Source organism: Neopsephotus bourkii, unplaced genomic scaffold (assembly GCF_033783945.1).
Source record: "Neopsephotus bourkii isolate Nb327-2 ecotype Australia unplaced genomic scaffold, CSIRO-AGI_Nbou_v1 NB_1675, whole genome shotgun sequence".
In the NCBI taxonomy this organism is placed as follows: Eukaryota; Metazoa; Chordata; class Aves; order Psittaciformes; family Psittacidae; genus Neopsephotus; species Neopsephotus bourkii.
The window spans coordinates 433,021-448,068 of NW_026902149.1; the positions used below are offsets into that span (position 1 = coordinate 433,021).

Genomic DNA, 15,048 nt, shown 5'->3' on the forward strand with positions numbered 1-15,048 from the left:
GAGCTGATACCCATCTTGCAGTAGCTGCACATGTGCTTGAGGGCCCTATGACCACAGCATGGTTAGCTCACTCCTAACTTCTCTCAGTGGGACAGTGTTGGTGTGGGAGTGACAGCAACAGCAAGGGATGCTCAGGAGATGGCAACACAGGGCTTTCTAGCTTCACACTAGGGGTTTCGCCAGTTGCATGATGCCAAGGAGTGAGACTATTACCTGTCTTTGAAGTCCTTTAAAGGCTCACCACTCATCGACACCCAAGGCTATGAAGCCTTCTTAGTGCAGCACTCCTTCAGCCATGGAGAGTACCTCATAGCCCACCATGGAGAAATAGGTAAGCCCAACAGACTGGGCAGTGCCATCAGTGAGTACAGATTGCTTCGTGCCTTTGCCCAGAAAAGACACCTGTGGGTGACCATCCATGGAACTCCTGCTGCTTACAGCACTCTTGGCAGTCCCTGTGGTCACTGGGGCTATGCCAGCTCAACGTGACTCAGCAGGGCAGAGCATTCAGACATAATTCTGTCCCAAACAGTAGGGCAGGAAAGCTGTGGAAGGTCTTTGGCTTTCTAGCACAGTGGTAGTGCTAGAAAGGCTAAAACCTCAGCTTGAAAGGCCAAAACATGACTCCTGTCCTGAGCAGCACCTAGCATATCTCTTCCTTACAGATAACTCTCATTATTCCCCTTCCCACAGAGCAAACACCACCTCCTCTCCATGAATCTAAACATCTCTAAAAATTTCAGCTCTTCCTCATGAACCAAACGTCTTCCTGACCCATCTTTTAATAAAACCCTTCTTCCATCCCTTCCACTTTTATTTCAGACTGTGACCCCATGCTCAGACTGGAGAGTGGGAGATGGCTCCTCTGGAGATAGGGTTGGCAGGTCTAGAAGGAGACCTCAGCTGCCACTGAGGGTAAGGGCCTGGCACCATCTGCAGCCCCTCCTGAGCAGCAGGTCCGTTGGGTCCTGCCCTTTGCAAAGCCTCCCGCCACCCAGCACCAGTGGTGGCAACTGCAACAGGCAGCCCACGGGCACTTCCAAGCCACTGGCTCCAGGAGGAAAGCAGCAGTGCGGAGGTTCTGCTCAGACCACACTATGCTGCAGGAGTCCTGCTGCAAGGAAGGGCCGGCTGCTGGCCCTTTCCGTGCTCCATGTGAAGTACACCGTGGCCTTGGGCTTGTGGTCCAAGCTTTAACCCAAACAAACCATTTTCTGGAACAGAGCTTCACTTCTGCCTGGCTTGTCAGGGACAGCAGCACAGCACCCACAGGCTCCATCACAGTCTTGGCCGCATCCTTACACATGTCATGATGCAGCTGGTCTGACCTGCCAGGGAGGAGACCTGGAGGTCATAGTCTTATTTCAAAAGCTGCAGGGCTGCAACAGAATACGGATATCTCATGTGTCCAGGGTTGGAGCTGGTCTGAGCACTTGCTTTCCAACACGTCAATGCATCTGATCAGTGGACACGCGTGCCTGGGTACCATCAATGCCTGTGGGACTGTGCCAAGGCTACCTCAGTGTCAGGACTCTGGTCCAGCCCGGACAGTGGAGGAGGGAAACCAAACCCCCAGCAAGGCAAAGGCCAGGGAGTGAGGTGATGCAGACAGACCCTCCTTGTGGCTGGGAGCTGAGCACAGAAGAGCAGTTCCTACATGGGGAGGTTTCCATCCAAACTGCTCCCTGCAGGTAAGTCCCTGTGGGAGAGGTGTGAGGTGGCAGGGACATAGTGAAGCTTTTGAGCATAACTCTAGACACACAGTGAGAGGGCTTTGGATATTTCAGGATGGGTTCCCAGAACCAGCTCCAGCACCAAACCAAGGACACGCTTCTAGGACCATCCTCCAAATAGGATATTTGTGCTTCAAAGAGGGGCCAATGTCACTACCAGACCTCGCTCAGCAAAGATTTCCTCTTGACAGTCAGCTTCTCTTCCTTTCTCTAAATCCCCTCTTCCAAACTCTGAAACGCAGGGAGCAACCTGGTGGAAACCACACAAGTCTGCAACATCATCCTGACAGCCACAGGACAAAACACTGCCTGCTCTGTGTGTCAGGCTGCGCCATTAGCCAGGTCTGGACCTGTTTTTACAGAGGCAGTTACTGGGGGGAGAGGGGAGTGGAGGAAGCTGGGATGTTCCCAGTCTGGAAAAGGAGGTTGGGGATGGTCATCTTGGGATGAGTTTCCTGTTGGATACAAGGAGACAAGACGGGACATAGACGTCTCACCATGTCCATCCCCCATGACACCACAACCGATGCTGTGACTGGCACCTGGCTCCCTTTCCTAGCACTGCTGGGATGCTGATCTCCACATCACCTTAGCTCTGTGCAGGGCCAGTGGTGGCAGTAACAGTGGTACCTGTGCTGGGCGTGCATGGGGGCCAGGATGACAGAACCCATGCCCAGGGTGGGATCAGGTCCTGTTCCGTCCCCTGGGGCAAGGCAGGAGCCCTGTGCTGCTGAGGAGCCCTCCAGTGCAAGCTGCTGTGATGGCCGAGTGGTGAAGGCGTTGGACTTGAAATCCAATGGGGTTTCCCTGCGCAGGTTCAAATCCTGCTCACAGCGGGAGCTTTTACAGGCAGCCCCTGCTCTTGCTCCCAGGGGGGACAGACACAGACCTGTCACCCCTCATCAAGGGGTCCTGCAGTCCCACCCTGTCCCTCATCTTGCAGGAAACTCTTACTGTTTAGCAGAGGGGCCACAGCAGTGTTCAGGGCAGCAGCCCTGCACCCTCTGCTTATCTCAAGGAGAAATCCTGCAATAGCATGTCCACTCCACACAGCGGGTCACCCTGATCTCTGCAGCCGTGTTACCCTATAGTCCATTACAGGCTTGTGGCTGCCCTCCACCAGTGCTATTTTTCTGCTGGGGATGTAGCCTGATGCCGGTGCGGGGACAGGAGGCTGCTGCCACCCCCAAATTCATCCAGCCCTGACCCAGCTCCATGAATACGTGTAGGTGCTCCTGAACCCTGCACTGAACCCGAGGAAACACTCAAGGGAAGTGCAGCCACCCAAGAAAACGTTGGGACCTGCAGTTGCTGCAGAAGCCCCTTTCTCAGCTGGGAATAGAACTAAGGCCGCAGGAGTTAAGAGTGCCAAATCCTGACCACCAGGGATGAGGCAGTGATTGTGGCAGATCTATCAGTGGCCACCAGCCAAGCCCTGAAGGGACAAGGACAATTGGGCCCCACAGCCCAAGGAGAGGACCATACGGGGTAGATGTCACAGCCTTCCTGGGGGACTTTGCAGGGATGCCTGCTCCTTTCTGAGAGCTGTGGCACTGGGAAGACCCTCTGTGCAAGAGGACCCCATCTCTGCCAGGCCTGGGGAGAAGGAGGTGTCTATGCCAGATCTCTGATTGCCTCCAGAGGCAGGTTTGGGGAAGGCAATGATAGCCAAAGGTTCAAGAAAAGATTTCACAGTCCCGTGAGGGTTTACCAGGGATGTTCCCCAGCTTCATGGACACAGAAACCCTGACTCCCAGTGCACAGCCAGGAGAAACAGAAGACTGTCAGCGCAAGAAAGAAAAGAAATAAAGTCAGAATGGAATGGGGCAAAACCAAAACCAGACTCCTCCTCCACCACATGCATTCATTTCCTGGCTTCAGCTGGAATAGAGTTCATTTTCTTCATAATAACTGATGCAGTGCTGTGTTTTGGCTTTAGTGTGAGAATAATGTTGATAACACACCAATGTTTCAGTTTTTGTTCAGCAGTGTTGCAGTAAGAGCATTGAAATCTGGCAAAAAATCCCCGCTGGGATCCAGGCAGAGCTCCGGGATCAGAGGGGCTGGGGGCGGCTTGGCTGCATCTCTGATTACTGTCAGCCGTGATCATGAAGAACTGTCCCGATTCCGGGTTCCAGGTTAACAGCGCTGTTTATTGAAGCTACAGAAACACAGACTCCAATTGCCCTTGATACAGTCACTAAGTGCATTAGCGCTAAAATCCATCCCACTGAGCAGCCCATCTCCCCCATCAGCAGCCCATCGTCCCCATCAGGGGATTGCAACCTCGTTAATCCCTTCAGCACATAGCTCACGGCCTCAGGTCTCATTCCTACAGGCAGAGCTTCACCCTAACCAAGGGCTTTTCTGTCTCTCATGCCCTGCTAGTGAGGAGGAGCACAAGGAGCCAAGAGAGAGCAGAAACAGGACACCTGATCCGATCTAGCCGAAGGCATATTCAGTGCCACAGCACATCATGTCCAGGGTAGAAACCAGGGGGGGTTATCCAGAAGGGACCGATTGCTGCTCCGGGACAGGCTGGTCATTGGTCAGCAGGTGGCGAGCAGTTGTGTTGTGCATCACTGCTGTTTCTTGTTTGGTTCTTTCCTTTCCTTCCTTTAGTTTTACATGTATGTCCTTGTTATTTTCCTTTTTATTAGTAGTAGGATTATATTATACTTAATTCTAATTATTAAACTGTTCTTATCTCAAGCCGTGGGTTTTACATTCTTCTGATTCTCCTCCCCATCCCTCCCAGGGGGCAAGAGGGGGTGAGAAAGTGGCATTTAGTTTCTGGCTGGGTTTAACCACAGCAACTCACCTCCTAGAAAAGAGGTTTCCTGCTGAACAGGAAAATGGAGAGGGCTTGAAATGGGCCCCCACTCCCCAGGTGGTTGCTACCAGCATGGGCAGCACAGCAGGGCACAGACCCCAGGGGACAGCCCAGGGCTCGAGGTAACAGGGCAACTGTCCCCTGTCCCTGCAGTACCCAGCACAGCGGGGTTGGAACCGGGGGCAATGAGCGCTGGCACAGAGGGTGACACCGGGGGGCAAGGCGGGAGGAAGCACGGCAGGGCTCCTGGAAGGGCGGACGGGCTGTGACTGCGGTGCAGGTGCGAGAAAGGGCTCCAGAACATTTCCCACAGGAGACGGCAGAGGGCCCGGTGCTCCTTGAATGCTCTGGTGTGTGTGGGAGGGGAAGTAAAGGGACAGCGGAGAAACCTCCCTGTGGCTTGCCTTGAACCATGCAGCTCTCTGAAATGGCCAGGGCAGCTCCTCTCTCCACCTGAGGCCAAATCTCAGCATGGTCCCCATGGACCCCTGCAGCCCTTCTACGACATGGCCTGGGGATGCAGTGGGACATTTGGCATTCAGGTGCCCCGACTCCATCTCTGCCCAGGTTCCTCTGCAATGCCTGGTGGATAGCGGTCACTGGCTTTGCCACCACCTTTTCTCTGAGGACCTACACTGCAGGGAGCAGGAGAGGCCAAAGGGAGGTAGTGGGTAGCTTTGGAGAAGTGCAGAGTAGGACAAGGAGGAGAGCAGGGAGGAGTGTCACCTTCCCCTAAAGCTGGCCCAGAGCAAGGACGGAGACATGATGAATGGTGTGCCTTCTTTCCAGCACTCTGGCATCTCTGCTGTGATGGTCAGGGCTGCAGAATACGGCTCCAAAAGCCTGCACAGGGCCAAACCCCCTGAGTGAGGGGCAAGGCTGGGCCATGCAATGGTCACATGGGATTATCATAAAACTACAGAATGACTGAGGTTGGAGGAGACCTTAAAGACCATCTGTTTCCAGCTCCCCAGCCACGGGCAGGGACACCTTCCCATTATGCCACCCCTTAGGGCACTTGTGGTGGATGAAGAGGAGCTGTGCTGGGCTGAGGCACAGCCACCCTGTGCTTTCAGGAGACATGCAGATGTCATGGTTTCAGTTGCCTTTACAAGCTGTAACGGGGTGTGACCTCTGCAGCCTTGCGGTTGAGGGAGCCTCAGTGTCTCTCTGTGGTTTCTTAGATCGCTATCTGGCCCTGTCAGATAGTTTGTCACATACAGTAACAGTTCCTTCCTCTAGCAGCAGGTCTGGGCACACCAAAATAGGTTGACTTGTGTGTCACACAGCAGGACAGTCTCCACCTGTGACTGCAGAGGAAAGGGACATGAGTGAGTGCCTCCACCCAGTGCAGCAGGGAAGTGATGCAGCCCAGGAGCTGCCTGTTGGACCCCAGGATGCATGGGGCCATGTGGTGAGGCAGGCGGTGGGCACTTGTTCAAAAGGAATCTCCAATCCCAGGGACAGGTCAAGGATCAGTACAAAATGCTGTAGTTATTGTAGTGAGGAGATGGGTCTGAGACACATCACCTTGCTTTACACCCCTACACGGATCTGGGGCATGAGAAATAAATATGCAGATCAGCCAAACAATAGGCTAATTGCAATACTGGAATTCACCCACTATAGCAGTACCAGCAAACAGTCTCTTGGCAAATTCCAGCTGAGATTTTTGTTCTCTGCAGAGCCTGAGTACCTGTTAGCATGCTCCTGTGCTGCTCCAAAACGCCACCGCTGCATGTCTGTGACAGGCACAGAATCCTAGTGTTACAGATTGGTTTAGGTTGGAGGGGACACTACAGCTCATCCAGCTCCAACCCCTGCCATGGATAGGGACCCCTTCCACTGGAGCAGCTTGCTCCAAGCCCCTGTGTCCAACCTGGCCTTGAGCACTGCCAGGGATGGGGCAGCCACAGCTTCTCTGGGCACCCTGTGCCAGCGCCTCAGCACCCTCCCAGGGAAGAGCTTCTGCCTAAGAGCTCAGCTCAGTCTCCCCTCTGGCAGGTTCAAGCCATTCCCCTTGGCCTGTCCCTACAGGCCCTTGTCCCAAGCCCCTCTCCAGGTTTCCTGCAGCCCCTTTAGGCACTGGAGCTGCTCTAAGGTCTCCCCTTCAGGAGCCTTCTCTTCTCCAGGCTGCCCCAGCCCAGCTCTCTCAGCCTGGCTCCAGAGCAGAGCTGCTCCAGCCCTCGCAGCATCTCTGTAGCCTCTTCTGGCCTTGCTCCAGCATCTCCACATCTTTCATACGTTAGGGGCTGCAGAGCTGAAGGAAGGGGGCTCCTTGGAGAGGATGAGGATGAGCACGCACAGGGTAGAGGCTGGGTGGGAGCCATCCAGAGAGCAGAGCCTTAGGTGTGGCTGGAAGGGACCAGGCAGATGAGGGGGTGTTTGAGGGAGCAAGGAGCATACCAGTTATGTCGGGCACCTTGTCAAGTCAGGAACTGCAGCCCCCAGCTCCTCAGCCCACAGGCCTCCTCTGCACTCACTCCAACAACTCCACGTCCCTCTTGTGCTGTTGCCCCAGAGCTGGATCAGGGCTGCAGGGGCTCACTCCAGTCCTTCACATACTTTTGAAGACAAGAGTCCTCAGAGTCCCCAGGACACCCCCAGCCCCACGAAGATGGCTCCCATGGCCATGGGCTCCTGCCTATCCCAGCACAGTCCCTGGCACAGCCCATGGGGACCCTCCTGCAGCACTGCAGACAGTGCAGTGAAGGGGATACTGTGGGGAGGATGCCCCAGTACACCCAGACACTGCCCTGCGGTCCCTGCTTCATTGCTAGGGCTACGGGAAGATGAACTCACGGTGTCTTGTGAGCAGCAGTTCATGAGAAACCACAAGCTGTGAACTGGCAAATTTGGTGCCTATTGCAGAAGAGAGGGAGATGGTAAAAGGGGAAATGCTCTCTGGGGCATCCTGGGGAGCACATCACCTCATGGCATGGGCAGTGCATGGGGCTCCCATGACTAGATGTGCACAGGGCGATGGGGATACCTGTTTGCACAAGACCTGGTTCCTCTTCCTTCCACAGTCTGGGGGACTTCTGTCCTGCTTTCTACATCCACCTTGAGCCAAATCCACATGGGCACTTGCATTTGCCCCACATCCCTGGGAGGAGATGGTATTTGTAGAGTCAGACCACTGAGTCAGGCTTCGCAGGCAAGCACTCCCTGGCTGATGCTGAGTGTCTTAGAAGGGGTTTGGAGGTCCTGAGCTGCATACTGGAAGCACAGCATTCAGGACTTTTTGTTTATTGTGCCAAGACTTCCAACCCAGATCTACAAGCAGTCTCTGGGGTGACAGTCACCCTTGCTACCTGCACAGGCACCGTGACTGCTGCCCATGCTGCCTGCACTGACTCTCTGCATCCACCTCATACATGTTGCAGACCCACCACTGGAGCAGGGACTGCACAGCTGGACCATTTCAAAGGTCTGAGCACCTTTGTGCTCAAGACCTGGGTCCTCCAAAAGGAGGCTGAGTTGAGGTTCTCCTGGTCCTTCAGGGAGGATGCTGAGATGAGTTTGATGGGTTCTGCTGTCGTGTTGGTAAATCTAGCGTGAACCTGCTGCTCAAATGTGGTTTCATATCCTGTCATGGTCAGGGCAGCCTTCATGTGGGTGCCAGTTAGCTCAGGGTTAGCTCACCTCACACAAAGGCTATTTTTGTATATCCTAGACTTGCTGCTTCCTTTTTTTCTGCATTTTTGAGGCAATGGTGCCATGACATCAGATCTTTTATGCTTTGGAAATTCCAAGTGCTTGTCTTGAAATCTGACTGATGGAGCTGGCCACTGTCACTATATAAAAAGCAGGGACTGAGCCAGCACCTCACATCAGATACAGGGGAAATCTGTTCTGGTCCTGTATCTGCCCTTGCAGCTCATCTGTGTCCATGATGAACATCTCTGCAGTGCACCTCTCCATCATCCTCATTGCTGCTCTCTTTTCTCAGGCCTCTCCTGCTCCAAGTGAGTACCTGCAGCATCTCCCTCTGCTCCTTGGGGTGGGTTTTTGCTATGGCTGGCAGTAATTTTGAAGCAGAACTGGAAAAAGTTAGCTGCAAAGGCTGGAAACCTGTGTGAATAGCTTCTCCTGCTCTCTTGGGACTGGTCCTCCTTTCTAACATCCTTTTTTCTTAGGGATGAATTTTACTGCTAAGTGTTGAAGTTTTCAGGTTTCATCTCCCCTGATTTTGTTGTTGGGCTTTATGAGTGGTCCCAGGGCGACTGAAAGGATTTTTATCATGGGAAGTGAGTGCAAGGCATTTTACACACAATCCTAGCAATTATTTGAATTAAGCTTTGGTGTTCACAGCAATTCTTTGCTGACTTTCTGAGGAAACAGGAAAGGAAGAGGGCTCCAGAGCTGATTTAAGGGGACTGCTGCCCATGCTCTCAGCTGGTGGATGTGCAGTTTAAGTGGGAGACTCATGCTGGCTTTCCTGATCTCTTCCAGTTGGGGCTGACACGACTGTGTGCTGCTTCAGCTACACCTCACGAAAGCTGCCCCAGAGCCATGTGAAGGATTACTTCTACACCAGCAGCAAGTGCTCACAGCCAGCAGTTGTGTACGTACCAGCTCCTGCTCTGGGCTCTGGGGAAAGGTTCTGCCAGCCTTTGGGATTCTTTGCTTCAGATCCCATGGTGCCTAGATCACAGTGATGTGAGGAACCATACCCGGAGTAAGGGAAGGGGGTGATCCAACACCCTCTTGTCCCATTGCCCCTCCAGGGCTATAAAACTTCCCTGCTTCACCTGACAGGTTCGTCACCAGGAAGGACCGGGAGGTCTGTGCTAACCCTGATGCCAGGTGGGTGAAGGAATATGTGAACACCCTGGAGCTGCAGTGAGCACTGGGAGAGGAGAGGTCTCTGCCTTGGAGAAGTCCTGCAACACGATCCAGCAGAGTCTTGGCACAGACCTAGAAATGCTGCTGCTGAATACCAGGACCTGTGGAGCCATCTTGGGGCCCCTGAAGTTCCTTTTGTCTCACAAAGGTGCCATTTACCCATGATAATTTAGCCACCCTTATGGGCAGCTGTGATCCTGGGGACCTTCTGGCCTTGCAGACCCATCTTGAATAGCCTGCTGTGTAGTGTGGCTAAATTGTCTCTTCCTCCTGCCTCCCCTGCTAGAATGGAAGGGGGGTTTATCCCTAGAGCTATCTGTGGGAAGTGGTCAGTTGAAATTAAGTGTGAATGCTGTCATGTAAACCTAGGCTGACTTTCAAGTCAGCTGGCTGAACTTTGCCATGGTAGGGTAGATGCTGTGAGCAAGATCTGTCTCCCTAGCAGAGGAAATGGTATGCTTGTTACTTACAGGATGCCTATTGTGGAACCACGTTGTTCAGCCTCATTTCAAAATGTCTCTTGCTGGTGCCAACAAATAAAGATGTTTTTCTCTCTGTGTCAGCTCTGGAAGATGATGTTCCCCTCCTGCCCGGGGAAAAGGGGTAATAGGACCCCACTACAAACATTTTGAGAGAGGCAAGACCTCAGCCACCTTATCCCTGAAAACCTTCCCTTCTGCACCACATCTCTGCTCCCAGCGCCACAGCAGCACCAGCCCCAGCACCTCCAGGGCTGTTCCCTTGCAGCCTCCATGCTCCTGCAGACCCCGAGCTCTCCCCCAGCCCTTCCTCCCCCCCATCATATCAACAGCCAAGGCCAGGGGCTGGTGGACCTGGACCCACTGGATTTGCCACCGTGAATTTGGCAAAGGGATGTCTGGAAGTCAAAGGGTGGGAATACAGCGGCATCTCTGCTCAAAGGAGAGCCAGAACTACGTCCCCAGCACAGGCTCTTCTGGGGATGCAGCCTGAGCTGTGCCCAGCTCTGGGTACACTCTTGTCAGTGTTTTAGTGAAAAAGACAGGCGCCGATGATCTGCTGTTCTTCAACTGGTTTGGATGTTATAAAATGTTATAAATGTTTGTCGTGGTTTAACCCCAACCAGACAGCTTGTCCACTCACTCCCCCTCTTCTTGCCCTCCCCCTACTCCTGGAGGGACGGAGAGGAGAATCAGAAAGAATGCAACTCCCACAGGTTGAGATAAGAACAGTTTAGTAACTAAGGTACAACACAAATCACTGCTGCTACCACCAATAATAGTAATGACAAAGGAAGCAACAAGGGAAGAGAATACAACACCTCAGCACCAGCCGACCGATAACTCACCCCCCCCCCCCAGCCCAACAAAGCACCCACCGATACCTCCTCCAACCCTGCAGTCCCCCTCACCCTTCCAGGTAGCTCCCAGTTACCTCCTGGCCATGACGTGCTGTGCTATGGAATACCTCTTTGGTCAGTTTGGGTCAGGTGTCCTGTCTCTGCTTCCTACCGGCTTCCCCTCCTCCCTGGCACAGCATGAGGCTCACAAAGTCCTTGGCCAAACCAAAACATCATTTTTATCAGCTCTGTTCCCAGCTGAGAGTCAAACCACAGCACTGCACCAGCTACCAAGAAGGAGAAAAATGACTGCTACTGCTAAACCCAGGACAATGTTATATGTTATAAATGTTATAAAATGTTATAAATGTTATAAAAATTCCGTCTTGGCCATGATCTGATTTAATTAATTGTTAATTACCATTGATTAATATTGAGAGGCAATAAGCAAGCAGCGCTGGGTGCGCTGGGGAGTCTCCGCTCCACCCAAGACGCACACCGAGATTTCTGGGGTACAGTCTCTTATACTCCTCGGGCTTGGGTTTCAACCAATCCTGTCGTCTCCTTCACCCCAATATCGACGTGGTTCCTTTTCATTGTTCTCCTCCTGTTGCTGGGGGCTTATCTTCGGGTGAAGAAACTTCTTAAGAAGTTATTGAATTCCTTGGCAATACATTAACGGGGGATGTCTGTCACAAGCTTAACCACCATCTTAGCCCCCTAAATTCCATTTCTTACATAGTTACTTATTCAATACACAAGTTTCTCCTCATCCTGTAACAGAAGGTATCTCTTGATTACCTAACCCCCTTCAAGGCATTCAAGCAGTTAAACAAAGTACCCCTGTAATTACCAAAGCGTTTGAGGTATTCAAGTAGTTAAACAAAGTACCCCTTAAAGTAACAAAGCGTTTAATTAGGAAGGATTATTCCTTTGTTCCTTCTTCTCTTTCATCATTGTATTGACAGGAACATCTATCTTAATCTGATCATTCGTATACATTCTACACATGATTTTCGATTCCACCCAAAGTACAATGATGACAAGGACTCCTAAGTTGCTGACACGAATCATTCCTATATACCTCACAGGAAGGAAACCCAAATTTTGTTTGAAAAAGCACAAAAGATCTTTTGCACTGCAAAACCAACAAAAGCACTCTATCAGCCTATGGCTTGCTTTTAAAAGGGCGATAATCGCTAGTTAACAGCACACCTGAAATACCCCGAGGCAGCTCTCAAAGGAGGCTAAATGCTCTGCAGGCTGAGGAAGTAGCAGCTCAACAGGAGAAGAGAGGTACAAAGCTCCGGTTTGCAACCCTGCAAAGCAGCTCTGGAACAGAGGAGGAGACAAGAGGGACCCCGGGATATAGCCTGGATCTCAAGGGAAGCAGGGAAGGAATATAAAATCATCCAGGTCTTCCCAAACATGAGAATAATCAAGCAGTACTCATGTTGGTTTGCTTTCATACAGTGGCTGCTTGAGCACTTCTCAGAAAGCTTTTGCACATTGCTGTCCCTCACTTGCAACTGGGAAAACGAGGCACGAGCTTGTCATTGCGGGGTCAAGCTGGGTGAGGCGAGCTGATGGGGCTGGCACTGCTGGGGCCACAGGACTTAAAGAGAGAAGTGAGCAGTCCAGGACACCAAAATCTTTCCTTTGCAGGAGGAGTGGAAGGCGCGGAGGGGCAGACCTGATGTTTCTTCCTGGTGGCGGATCTCGGAAGTGGGGAGGACCAGGAAACCTTTGTGGTCACAGCAGTGTTAGAAAAGGGCGAAGTTTTTAAGATAAAATAATCATATAAAATAGTAGAAATGATTATATTTGAGAAATTTATAAATCAATAGTGTGATTTTGTATATTAGGAAATGGAACTTTGTAGCTTGGTTTGCGGTCTTGTATCATGGTTACTTATAACAAATGTTACAATGGTAGTCGTGGTAGCAAGAGCTAACATACCCATATATGGTGAAGGGTATATGGGTGAATTTCGAGAAGTATATCGTGAAAGTCTACCCAAGCAGAACCTAGGGAAGATAGGAGAATGCTGGCGTCCACATAATGGTTGGGACATGTCCAAAGAACGAAAAGGTGAAAAGGACAAGCTGAGGAAGACTTCTTACTTCATCCAAGGAGGACTCCTTACTTCACCAGAATGACCACCAGAAGGGGCTGCGCAAGCGCAGAAGAGGCTGATGTCGTAATAGACTGATGCATATGTATTAGTCAATGATATAATCTGTATTGAATATGTATTGGTTATGTAATTTTAGTGTATAAATTGCGAACGCGATGTGATGAAGCCGGAGCCAGATTTGGGTGCGTGCCCCTGGCTCCCGGCGCCTCAATAAAACACCTCAGATAACCATTCCGGTGGTTATGTGTCATTCTTACGCTAACAGCAGGGCTGGGGAATATCCTTTTTTGACTGTTGTCTTGTGGGAGGGGAGCTGGCCAAGGCGATGAGCTTTGAAACCAGAGACTGGCCCTGGGTCAGAATCCTGGCTCTGCCTCAACTTGCTGCAGGCTCTGGCAGGCAGGGAGAGGGACCAAGGACCGCAGACCCAAGCAGCCACCGCAGAGCGTGTGGTTGGTGTCTCCTGGGGCAGGCACCGCCTGGGTATTTCTCTGCTGCACACCAAGCACCTCACCTGGGAGCATTTCCTCAGCCCAGCTGGGGCAGCTGCAGCCTCTCATCCTCCCTCCACTCCCAGCCCAGCTTCAGCATGGGCACGTCCTTCTCAACCACCTCCTAACACCTGGAAAGCATCTCTCCCTGCCAGGATGGGGTGATGGCCAATCCCAGATAACGCCCCAAGTCCCAGGGTTGGTTCCAAAAGGAAGCACTGGTGGGCTCGTGCCAGGGGAGGTGGGTCCGGGACAGGGGGAGCAGGGCCTCCAGGGCAGGCTGGCTTGGCTGCTGATCCTGGAGCTTCAGAATGGAAACCGAAACCAGAAAGGCTGGAGAAGAAAATTCCTGCATGTGCCTGGGCTCCTGGCCAGGGACTGCCCGAAGAGCCAGTGGCAGTGCTGAGTCCTCCAGCTTCCCCCTGCACCTGGGGGCTCAGACAAGCCCCAGATGCCTGCAGCATTCCCATTGACCACGACATCCATCCCCTGTCCCCTTGCAGCACATGGAACCCCAGATCAGGGACTGTTTTCAGTTCCTGCAGTTCCTCCTCAGCATCAAACTGGGCTTCTCAGCCCATACAGCGACTGAGTGTGCAGCAGGCATGCAGGGAATGGGATGCTCCTGGGGTAGGGGAGACCCCCTGCGCCCTGTTTCTGGGCTCCCTGCTGCTCCTGCCCACCCACCCCACCACGCAGCAGCAGTGGCTGCTCCCGTGTTTCACAGCACAGTGGGGAAGCCCGCTCAGGATACAGCTCTCTGCAGGTCTCATTCTCTGCCCCAGGATGGTAAGCCCCAGCCACAGAGCAGTACAAGATGTTTCCAGATACGCTGACCCACCTTGTCCCTGCTTGGGCATGACCTGACCTTTTCTGCTGGGACCCTGCTTTTCCAGGGGAGCAGGGGAACCCTGCAGGGTGGGCAGTGTGTCTTTCCCACCCCCCCCACCCCAGCAGAGCCATATCCGTGGAAGAGGGGCTCTCCACGTGGTGACCCTTCACCTGCATCATCTCCTGGGACACAGCACTAGGCCCTGGGCTGGGTTTGCCCTTTGCTGTGAAGGCAAACTCATCAGGTGCACTGTAAGCCCTCCTGCCTGCAGCCAGCTTTCCATCCTGGAAAAGGCAGGACTAGAGGGAAATCACAAGACAACATGAAAGTGCTTTCCCAGCTTCAGTGTGGCCAAGTCTGACCTATAGCTACTGGGGAAAAAAAGAAGCAATAAGAGAAAGGTTTTTGTTTGCATTAGGAGGAGAAAAGGATGGCTGCAAGGCCAGGCGAGCTTCGGGTGACCGTGCTCTTGGGGGATGTTTTCTCAGTCTGCAGGAGTGATGAACACATTTGCAATGGGAAAGCTCTGCTCAGCACTGTGCTTTTACCCTTTGGACCTGCTCCCTCCCATTCGTGTTCCCATGCAAATCTGTGTCCTGGGAATGTCTGCAGCAGGTTTGCTGGTGGCTACTTCACTCCTGCAGCATAGCTGACCCCTTCCCTTTGTTTTACAGGAACAACCCCCACCGGGATGGTCAGAAAGAAAGCTGGGGTCCCTGCCCCTCTGCTGGCAGCACTGCCGGGCTAGGCAGGACAGTGTGTATGTGGGTGCCTGTGGGCTCTTTGCTGGGGAGCACTGATGCTTAGCTGGCAGGAACAGCAGGCAGGGGTTGGTAAGGGCAGGGCATTGGCCCTG

General features: G+C 52.7%; 2 protein-coding genes and 1 non-coding gene across 3 annotated transcripts in view; all 3 read left to right on the forward strand.

The window, feature by feature from the left end:
- The window catches only part of LOC133224314 (C-C motif chemokine 4 homolog), a 67,067-nt gene that overhangs the window by 39,148 nt on the left and 12,871 nt on the right, over nucleotides 1–15,048 (forward strand). The gene's annotated exons all lie outside the window — the stretch shown is intronic.
- TRNAS-UGA (transfer RNA serine (anticodon UGA)) lies at nucleotides 2,488–2,569 on the forward strand. Its single transcript has one exon. It is a non-coding gene; the product is annotated as a tRNA-Ser (tRNA).
- On the forward strand, nucleotides 8,242–9,973 carry LOC133224345 (C-C motif chemokine 5-like). The gene is made up of 3 exons (XM_061375784.1): nucleotides 8,242–8,534; nucleotides 9,022–9,133; nucleotides 9,328–9,973. Exons 1-3 carry the CDS (start codon nucleotides 8,459–8,461, stop codon nucleotides 9,413–9,415), a joined length of 276 nt encoding a protein of 91 aa, XP_061231768.1. The 5' UTR covers nucleotides 8,242–8,458; the 3' UTR covers nucleotides 9,416–9,973.

Excerpts from the sequence above, each read along its gene's own strand:
- LOC133224345 (XM_061375784.1), top strand. The coding sequence starts at position 8,459 with ATGATGAACATCTCTGCAGTGCACCTCTCCATCATCCTCATTGCTGCT. Across the intron at positions 8,535-9,021 it reads TCAGGCCTCTCCTGCTCCAA|TTGGGGCTGACACGACTGTG; the intron begins GTGAGTACCTGC and ends GATCTCTTCCAG. Across the intron at positions 9,134-9,327 it reads TGCTCACAGCCAGCAGTTGT|GTTCGTCACCAGGAAGGACC; the intron begins GTACGTACCAGC and ends TTCACCTGACAG.